The following is a 10,552-nucleotide window of genomic DNA, read 5'->3' as shown; positions in this document are numbered from 1 at the left end:
GATTTATATTTTTTTTTGGGGGGGGGTTATAAAAACAATAAATTTTTTTTTTATTTTTTTTTTACATTTTTTATAATTTTTTTGTATTTTTTTTTTACATTTTTCGTAATTTTTTTTCTTTTTTTTTACATTTTTTCATATTTTCTTATTTCATATTCTTTTTATTATTATTATTTTTTTTACAACTCCCTCGATGAAACTTTGCTTACTTCCCCAGCTGAACTATCTTGGACCAACCAATAAGGAGAAGACTGCATACTAGAAGAAGCTTAGCTTGTTCCCTCTGCAGAGCCGGTGTTCTAGATTATTCCAACAGACCCACCCGAAGGTTAGTATCCGGAAGAATAGATCTAGATATCCGACCATTTGTACACTTGACAAAGACCTTGTACCCCTTCATCAAGATAAATAGCATAGTAGAACAAGCCAAGCTTCTACCCTCTGCAGAGCCAATCCTCTTGGTTCTTCCAAGCATCCTCCAAGCCAGGTGGTTAAGCCATCCATCTTTTAACAGGAGTTGTTTCAACTAGGGTATTTACTCATTACCTTTGTAATATTCATCAAACAAATCAAATATATTGCCGAAGTGGAATCCTCCCTGTCCTTGGGGAAATTTGAATCCGAATTGTCTGGCGAATCGTTGATTATTATTGAATTCGAATCCTTTTGCTCCTCTCGGACTGTAAAATCCTCTCGGTTGTTCTCTATGATTGTTAAATTCAAATCCTCTTGTTGGTCCTCGATTATTGTGGCCATGATTTCCGGCCGCTTGTCTTCCCGGGCGCTGGTGCTGCTGATTATTATTTAGGCGATGTCGTTGAAGCTCTTGATCATATTTATGTCGATCTTGTTCATCGGTAAGAACAGCTTTAGCATTACATATCCTCTTGTATTTATTTTCAAAAGCGTCTAGCAAAAATTGAGGTTTATTCCTATGTCTGTCAGGGTGGTATTTCATTGCTAAGTTTTTGTGTGCCTTTAGAATCTCTGACTTTTTGGCATTCTGTTCTATCCCCAAAACCTGATAATGATTGAAATCTTCCCACATCTGCACCTTCTTCTTAACCTCGTCAACCTTTTGCAAACAGTCCTCTGAATTTTTCAAACTTAGCACAAGTTCAAAGTCTTCACGGGCAGCATCATAAAGACCGTGTTCAGAAAGGTGTTCTCTTCGTAACAAGTGCACATTCCGTCCTTTAAGACCCTTTTCGATGGCCTCACAACAGTTCAATATGATTTCCAAGTGGTCGGGATTATCAAAAGCTGCCTTCGTTTTGGCAAGAAGAATACGCAAAAGAGCACTTTCCTTGTTGCTCACACTGCTGGACAAAAGTTTTTCGAAAAGGTTCTTCGCATCATCGACCTTATCGTTCATATATGCAAAAAGTCCTTCCACCAGTAAGGGTTCATCTGTATTTCCGTGGTTCGTTTCTTCATTTTTCTTTTGGAGGTGGTTGTTCAATATCTCGACCTCTTTGTTTTTTTCTTCCTTTTCAACTCTAAGATTTTCCAATATTTCTTTTTGATCGTTTATCTTCTGGTCTTTTTGGGCACATTCAAGTTTCAATCTCTTGTAACTAAGTGTCTCCTCTGGCTTTAGATTTTGTTTTCTTCCCGGAGTTCATTCAGCATTATATTGTCTTCACGATTTTTCCTTCGGAGTTCCTCGATTTCTTCATTCTGCTTTCGTTCCTTTTCAATACATGTTTCTTTCATTCTCTGGAGTTCGTTGTTTTTAGCAAGGATTTCTACTTTGCGACTCTCTAGTTCATTAAGCAGTCTTTCATCCGGGGCTTCTTCCTTCTCTTTCTTATCCAAGGCAATCTCCAGATCCTTGATTTTTTTCTCCTTTTGGATTAATGCGTCTTCGTATACCCTGTTTTGTTTTTCCGTTCCTTCCTTCTCGCATTCAAGACTTTCGATCTTTCTTTCCGCTGATTGTAGTTTCTGTTCTGCTTCCTTACAAAAGTCGAAAAGCCCTTCAGTCATATTGAGCCTTTTTTCCATGAAGCGTTCAATATTTCCATCGAGTTCATCGATTGCCCTCTTCTTTTCCTCAAATCCCATCACTTCCCGTCTATTCCAAAAACGTTCCTTGCACATTTTTGCAATATTTCCTAGTAACACTCCACCAATACCTGTGAAGATGGTATAATAACCAATAGTTGTCAGCAATTCGTTGCTGAATAAAGTAGTAACACATCCTGCTCCCATGAGCCCTACACACAACAAATCAAATACAGTTATAGCCATTGTAATTTGTCTATGAGACACAATTCTACCCGACACAGCATTGATCTTAAAAAAACAAAATTCCATCTCCAAAGTAGTCCTCGTAAAGCCAACTCGGAACCGTGGATCCGTTTTGTCTCCAAGATTGGAAAATGGTCTTCAAATTACGTCTTCGAAGGACTTGGGGGAAAGTCTTAAAGAACTCTGAAGACAAAGGTAGACAGATAGATAGAGATAGATAGATAGATAAATAGATAGATAGATAGATATATAGATAGATAGATAGATAGGAAGCTTAGCAAATGTAGCAAAGAAATATTGAATAATATTCACAAGCTGATTCTTGTATTATGTTCTTCATCATCTTCAATATGGAGGTTGGTGATTTCCGAAGCAGTGTCCATTAGGATGCAGCCAGTGGTAGGCCTATCGATATCAAATTATCAATACATTCGATATTACCCTTAGTATCACAAGTATCGATATAAATTGTAAGTTATCGATAATTTGAGTACTTTCAGAGAAAATCAAGCATCTTCTTCCTTTTCTTTCCCACCGAGAATCCCTCATTAAGGACGGCGTCAATGACCTTAGATGTCTGGATGCCTGAAAACTTTAAATCAATCAATCAATCCCTCATTAAGGGGTCGGATGCCTGATGCACGGGCCCCTATCAATGCCTTCTATCATTATTAGTATCATTAATACTGGCTAGGCTACAACACTAGCTGGAAAAGCAGAATACAATAAGCCCAGGGGCCCCACCAGGGAAGATAGCCCAGTGAGGAAAGGAAACAAGGAAAAATAAAATATTTTAAAAACAGTAACATTAAAATATATATTTCCTATATAAACTATAAAAACTTACCCAAAACAAGAGGAAGACAAATTAGATAGTATAGTGTGCCCGAGTGTACCCTCAAGTGAGAGAACTCTAACCCAAGACATTGAAAGACCATGGTACAGAGGCTATGGCACTACCCAAGACCAGAGAACAATGGTTAGATTTCGGAGTGTCCTTCTCCTAGAAAAACTGCTTACCATAGTTTAAGGTCTCTCTTTTACCCTTACTAAGAGGAAAGTAGCCACTGAACAGTTACAATGCAGTAGTTAACCATGCTTCATGTTATTAGACAATTAAGCATATCCGCAGTGAACAATTCACAACTAAAATTATGGCAAAAAAATATATAAAACAATTAAAATTAATTCTTATTGGATTTAGAAGGCTATTATTTCTTGTAAAAATTAATCATATCTTAAAGGCCGAAGAGTTGGAAGACCCAGACCTATATGGCTGAGGACGATGAAGCGTGAAGTAGGAGATGTCGAGTGGAGAAGTATTGATTTAAAAGCTAAAGATAGAGATGACTGGCAAAATCTAACTGAGGCCCTTTGCGTCAATAGGTGTAGGAAGAGATGATGATGATGATCATACGCTTGTCATGTAGGAATCACCTTAACATCGGCAGCATTTTTGGCAGGACGTTGTGAAACGTACGTTATTGTTGAAGGTTGTCTGTACAACTATGAAGTTTAGAAGTTATTAGCTCATATGCAATTGTTTTCGGGGTGAGTTTAGTTTGCTAGAGTGACATGTCCAAGAACCGTATAATATATATATATATATATATATATATATATATATATATATATGTGTGTGTGTGTGTACATATATATATATATATATATATATATATATATATATGATATATATATCTATATATATACATATATGTATATCTATATCTATATTTATATATATATGTACATATATTTATATATATATATATATATATATATATATATATATATATATATATATATATATAAATAGATATAGATATATATATATGTATATATATATAGATATATATATATATATATATATATATATATATATATATATATATATATATATATATATGTACATATATATGTACATATATATATATATATATATATATATATATTATATATATATAAATATAGATATAGATATATATATATGTATATATATATATATATGATATATATATTATATATATATATATATATATATATATATATATATATATATATATATATATATATATATATATACACAGCTCCTAATAACGCATTCTCTCTGTCTCGGGATCAGAGACCCAAGGGAAGGGGGAATTAACTTTATGATAGTAGCTTCTGGTTGGCCGTGGATTCGAACTCAGACTAAAGAAACTGAGCCAAAGTTCAAATTCACGGCCAACCAGAAGCTACTATCATAAAGTTTATTCCGACCTTGGGTCTCTGATCCCGAGGCACTGTGAATTCGATGTTAAGAGGTATTTATGACTTTGTGTGTGTATACATACACGCATATATATATATATATATATATATATATATATATATATATATATATATATTTCATAAATTTTGCACATTTAAACGTGTTTTCCATATTTCATATAAGCCATATATTTTAATACATCAATGTCTGGATTCTCTTAACGACCTCAGGATCAGGTCTCGAGGCGAAATCACTCAAGAGTCAAAAGCATCTGACCGGCCGGGATCTGAATCCTAGTCCAAGATGATTGTATGACAGTGACCGTACCATTTAGCCTTCAATATGACTGAAGGGCTTTTCGACTTCTGTAAGGAAGCTGAAAAGAAACTACAATTAGCAGAAAGAAAGATCAAAAGTCTTGAATGCGAGAAGGAAGGAATGGTACGGTCACTGTTATACAAGCATCCTGGACCAGGATTCGAATCCCGGCAGGTCAGATGCTATTGTTTCAGTGAGTTTGCCTCGAGAGACTGATTCAAAGTTCGTTAAGAGAATCCAGACGTTAATGCATTAAAATATATGGCTTATTAGGAATATATATATATATATATATATATATATATATATATATATATATATATATATATATATATATATCTCAGCTATTGATTTATTCCGTGGAAAGCGGAGTTTCAATATGAATAATAGTACCAGGGTTATGATATACATGTTTATTGCTGAGCTTTCGGAAAATCTATTTCCATCATCAGAGCCTAAAATAGAATACATTGTACAAGTTAAAATATAGTATGATAAATATTTAAAACAGAAAATTTAAAATAACCATACAAAAACCTCATGAAATAAAAATAAGAAAATAACAAAACTATAAAATCAATCTAAATACACAATAAAAGATCAAAGCACCAGCGCTATAAACTCACATGAAATAAAATTAAACACAATTTAATTCATACGTTGCCCGGCCCAGGTTTGGTTTCAGTTTGTGTTGGAATATTGCCTCCATTATTACTAGGTCGAGGTTACTCTGCGAAGTGGAAAAATTCACCTTGGATATCGGGCGGTTCTCACTAAGGGAATGATCTCTGATGGCTGAATGGGGAGGTTTTGCCATATAATTACCCGCTGTAGGTGAACGACCGAAGTGCTCAGACAATCTTGCACGGTAATGTCTTTCACTTTCCCCAATATATGATGCATTACAGTGATCACACTTATATTTGTATATGACACCCGAACAAAGATCATCTGAGACCCGGTTTTTAAATTTGAAAAATTTGCTCATAGCATTTGAGGGGGAAAACACGATCTTCAATGATACCTGACGATAAAATTCACGCACGATTCTACTGCAATGATTTCGTATTTTAAAACTGTGGGACCCCAGATATGGAATAGAAAAGAAGATATTTTTCCGAGGAGCAATTAGTTTCTTTTCACATTGTGGTAGCGTGAGTTTGCTTAGTGTTTTCCCTATATAAGTATCAGTAAAATTATACGGGAATCCATTGTTGTAAAGTAATTTTTTAATATACATCAGTTCCTTATAAATGTTTAGGTAATTAGAGTAAAGGTTATACGCTCTATAAGTAAGAGTATAGACAAGATTTCTCTTATATTGTATAGGAATAAAAGAGGAGAATTTAGTGCATAGGCCTGTGAACGTTGGTTTCCTGTAGACAGAGGTGTTAAACCCAGTACCAAATTTATGAATGTTGATGTCAAGGAAAGATATGTTACCATCCATTTCCACTTCACTAGTAAAATTTATATTTTGGTGTTTGGAATTCAAATAGTTTAAAAACAATTGGACATGACTTGGGCTACGAAATAATAAAAAAGTGTCGTCGACATACCGTCCATAAAAAGAGAGGTTTAAAATCAGTAGGGCATTCATTTAACCAGATATTTTCATAATAGGCAAGAAAGACATTTGCGAGACTAGGCCCCATAGGGCTATCCATAGCACAACCATCAACCTGTACTTAAAACTTTTTATCAAATAAAAACAAACAATCCTTAGCAGATAATCCTAGCAGTTCCTTCATCTCCTTTCTTGTAAAGCCATTCACTTGTTCTTCGTCTCCAAACAGCCCTTCCACGCAGATATCTATTGTCTCAGTCAAAGGAATATTAGTGAAAGGAGACTCCACGTCAAAGCTTCCGATTGTACATTATCCCAAGTTTAAGTTAGAAATTTCTTTAGCAAATGAAAAAGAATCCCTCACAGTATATTCATTCACTGTTATTGGAGCTATTACCGGAACCAAAAATTTAACCATATTATAATTGTATGTCCCTCAAGCAAACAAAATAGGTCTTAAAGGACAATTATTTTTATGAACCTATGGAAGTCCGTACATAATTCCTAGCCTAGATCCCGGGCAGTATAGAGATTGGAAAGTTCCATTTTCAATGACACCATTATTCTTCAATTTCCTTAGGAACCTGTTAACCTTATCTTCATATTTCAGAAGATACGAAAAAGTATCAGATGTTAACGGAGCAAATTTTGACCTGTCGTTTAAAATGTCCACCATCTTCCCAACATGAGTATTTTTATCCAATAGTACAACACCATTACCCTTGTCAGGTCTAGTTATTACAAGATCATCGTTATTTGACAAGTTCTTAAGAATACCAATAGTTTCCTTGTCTAAATATTTGTTATTGTTGAATGGATTAAAAGAATAAAATGACCAGTTAGCCAAATATCTCAGTGACTGCTTAAAATACCCGAACCAAGTAATAAAGGAGGCAATATTCTATCACAAACTGAAACCAAACCTGGGCCGGGCAACGTATGAAATAAATTGTGTTTAATTTTATTTCATGTGAGTTTATAGCGCTGGTGCTTTGATCTTTTATTTTGTATTTAGATTGATTTTAGAGTTTTATGTAAATTTCTTATTTTTATTTCATAAAATTTTTATATGTTCATTTTAAATTTTCTGTTTTAAATATTTATCATACTATGTTTTGACTTATACAAACTATTCTATTTTAGGCTCTGATGATGGAAATAGATTTTCCGAAAGCTCAGCAATAAACATGTACATCATAACCCTGGTACTATTATTCATTCATATATATATATATATATATATATATATATATATATATATATATATATATATATATATATATATATATATATATATATATATATATATATATAATGTATGCATATACATATATATATACACACACACATACATATATACATACATATATATAAATATATATACACACACACACACACATATATATATATATATATATATATATATATATATATGTATATACACACACAAATACATACATAAGGGCTGCCCATCCAACTACACTGTTCTTGAAAAAAGAATACGTAGGGAGCCTATAGGTCTACCTGCTGAGTCATCAGCAGCCATTGTTTGCCCTTCCCTGGTCATAGCTTGAATGGAGAGGGTTCTTGGGTGCTGATCACTGTCCCTTGCCTCTGCCATTCATGATCGACCTTTTAAACCTTTCGGGGACAAGTATTGCTCTATATGAAAAAGATCGTGAGATAGAAATGAAAGTTGTAACATGGGAATAATCGAAAAATTTTGTGGATCATTTTGACGAAAGGTTTGCAGACTACAGTTATAGGAGATTTTTTATTGAGTCCCTGACTACTTCGATGTTCGCAGGGTTCCATTTTAGTCATCGCTCCTATATAATAAAGAGCAAGGCTCCAGCTATATATATATATATATATATATATATATATATATATATATATATATATATATATATACACACACACACACACACATATATATATATATATATATATATATATATATAATGTGTGTGTGTTGGTACCTAAACAACATAAATCTTATCCAAATTAAGTCTCATTTCTTCCTCCCAAACCCTTCCAAGTCTCCCCACCCAAAGCGAAAGTTTATGACACAGAAATGCAAGTTAGAAAACCTCTAAAATGATACTCGAAGCTTTTGAATAAATCATTCTAAACCCACAGATTTCCCCGACGAATTTTAATGACTTTGCATATGAGATGAGACAGAGACTGCTTAAGACTTTGCATATGAGATGAGACAGAGACTGCTTAAGACTTTGCATATGAGATGAGACAGAGACTGCTTAAGACTTTGCATATGAGATGAGACAGAGACTGCTTAAGACTTTGCATATGAGATGAGACAGAGACTGCTTAAGACTTTGCATATGAGATGAGACAGAGACTGCTTAAAGCGGATATAGAAGTTTATCTCTGCTGGAGCAGAATTTGGACTGGGCTCAGAAGTATCCACATTTTTAGCAGGAGAAGCATCCCTTCTTGCAGGTTGTTACTACGAGTATTTAAAGAAGTACATTGCTTTGAATACATGTTGTATGTGCTTAGTTACTCTTTAAAGGCGTTGGTTGCAGTTTAGAGGATTAGCCTCATTAGCAAAGGTTACGAGTTAGGTGCAGGAAACTGTTTACTCCTTTCTAAAGGAAACTAAAAAGGGAACAGCGGGTCCTTGAAACTATGCAGTGAATTATACAATTGCTAATTAAATGTTAAAGGTGTCTGGTTTCAGTTCCAGTTTCATCAGCATAGATGCTTTGAATGTAATTATGTTGGTGTTTATAACAGACGAGGTAACAGAAGGAACCCAATATTCCCTTATGATTTATGGAATGTGTATGAAACCACACTGAATGACGAAGATCGAACGAATAACTATGCAGAGGCGTGTCACAGAAAACTTGCTTATGAACTAGGATGCCATCATCCAACACTGTGGAAGTTTCTTGAAATTCTAAACAAAGTTCAAAAAGGTAGAGATATGTATATGGAGCATCTTATTGCAGGAAATGATCCTTCCCAAGTTAAAAAAAAACCAAGATCTGGACAAACGAATTAAGAAAATTGTTTACGAATATGATGCCGAAAGAAGTTGTATTGAATAATTACGGGGTTTGTCCCATAATTTTAAAATGTGAATAAATACTTTTATCATTTGTTCAAATGTTGTAACCTTTATTACTAGATTAAATATAAGTTTTTTATTTTTTTTTTAAAGAGAGGTTTCGCCTATAATTTTCAAATGTAATTACTAAATAAATATGCATTTTCTTAAAGATAAGTTTTAATTTTTTCGCTAACTTGTTATTTTCATAATAACACAATTTGGTGGTGAATTGTCAGTTGTGGCGAATTGTCATCATCGGCAAATTGTTGGCGGATAATTGTTGAAGGCGAATTGTTAGCAGCTAATTGCCGTTATTTCCTCACCAGAACGTCAGCAGGGCAAGCCCAACCCAAACACAACCATGGCCTCCCCTGTAAACAGCTTAAACTCACGATCACGGGCTGGGATCGATCAGCTACCATGCGAATGCTAGGCAAACACGTTACCACTGCACTAGCCAGGTAGCTGGTACGGTATTGGTTCAGTGAATTTGGAAAAAGACCTTCTTGTAATGAATTAATCCCAAAAGCCTTGGTGAGAACTGGAAGGGCAAAACTTTATGAAAATAGAGAATTAGAGCTGAGAAGGAAATGTCCTCCTAAATAACTGGTGAAAAAGGAAATGAAGCCAATGGTTACACATACATAACATTCATTCGTCATCTGTCAGAGATAACCAGTCACTCCCTACTCGAAAACCTGCCAAACTAAACGGGTTAACCTCTCTCATCATGTTAAATCTATTAAGATGACCCACACAGGATTATTGGGAAGTGTTATATGTTCTACCTACTTTGAAAACACCTTCACAATCCTCTCAGAGAGAGAGAGAGAGAGAGAGAGAGAGAGAGAGAGAGAGAGAGAGAGAGAGAGAGAGAGAGATGTTCTCTTTTCCAGTGGTCTCCATTGTTAACCCTACAACTACAGATCTACGGTTCAATACTACCAATTATAATCCCGCCTAATAGCCCATGCTCGCCCGATACAGCAAGTTTCGAATTACCGTAGATGTTTGTTCAGACCATTTTTAAGCTGATTGGGAGAACTAAGCCACATTGGCTTTAATGCTGCAAACAAGTCGC

The 10,552-nt window shown here is 34.4% G+C and overlaps 1 protein-coding gene across 1 annotated transcript; it reads right to left on the bottom strand.

Moving 5' to 3' along the window:
• Window positions 1–535: 535 nt before the first annotated feature.
• Window positions 536–1,375, bottom strand: LOC137631238 (dnaJ homolog subfamily B member 6-like). Its single transcript, XM_068363023.1, has one exon. It carries the CDS (start codon window positions 1,373–1,375, stop codon window positions 536–538), a length of 840 nt encoding a protein of 279 aa, XP_068219124.1.
• Window positions 1,376–10,552: the final 9,177 nt, after the last annotated feature.

This window comes from Palaemon carinicauda, chromosome 3 (genome assembly GCF_036898095.1).
Source record: "Palaemon carinicauda isolate YSFRI2023 chromosome 3, ASM3689809v2, whole genome shotgun sequence".
Lineage (NCBI taxonomy): Eukaryota > Metazoa > Arthropoda > Malacostraca > Decapoda > Palaemonidae > Palaemon > Palaemon carinicauda.
Note: the sequence above shows the minus strand (reverse complement) of the source record. Positions and strands in the feature narration are given on the sequence as shown.

What these genes read in the sequence shown, in the direction of transcription:
- LOC137631238 (XM_068363023.1), bottom strand. Translation starts at nt 1,375, where the DNA reads ATGAACGATAAGGTCGATGATGCGAAGAACCTTTTCGAAAAACTTTTG.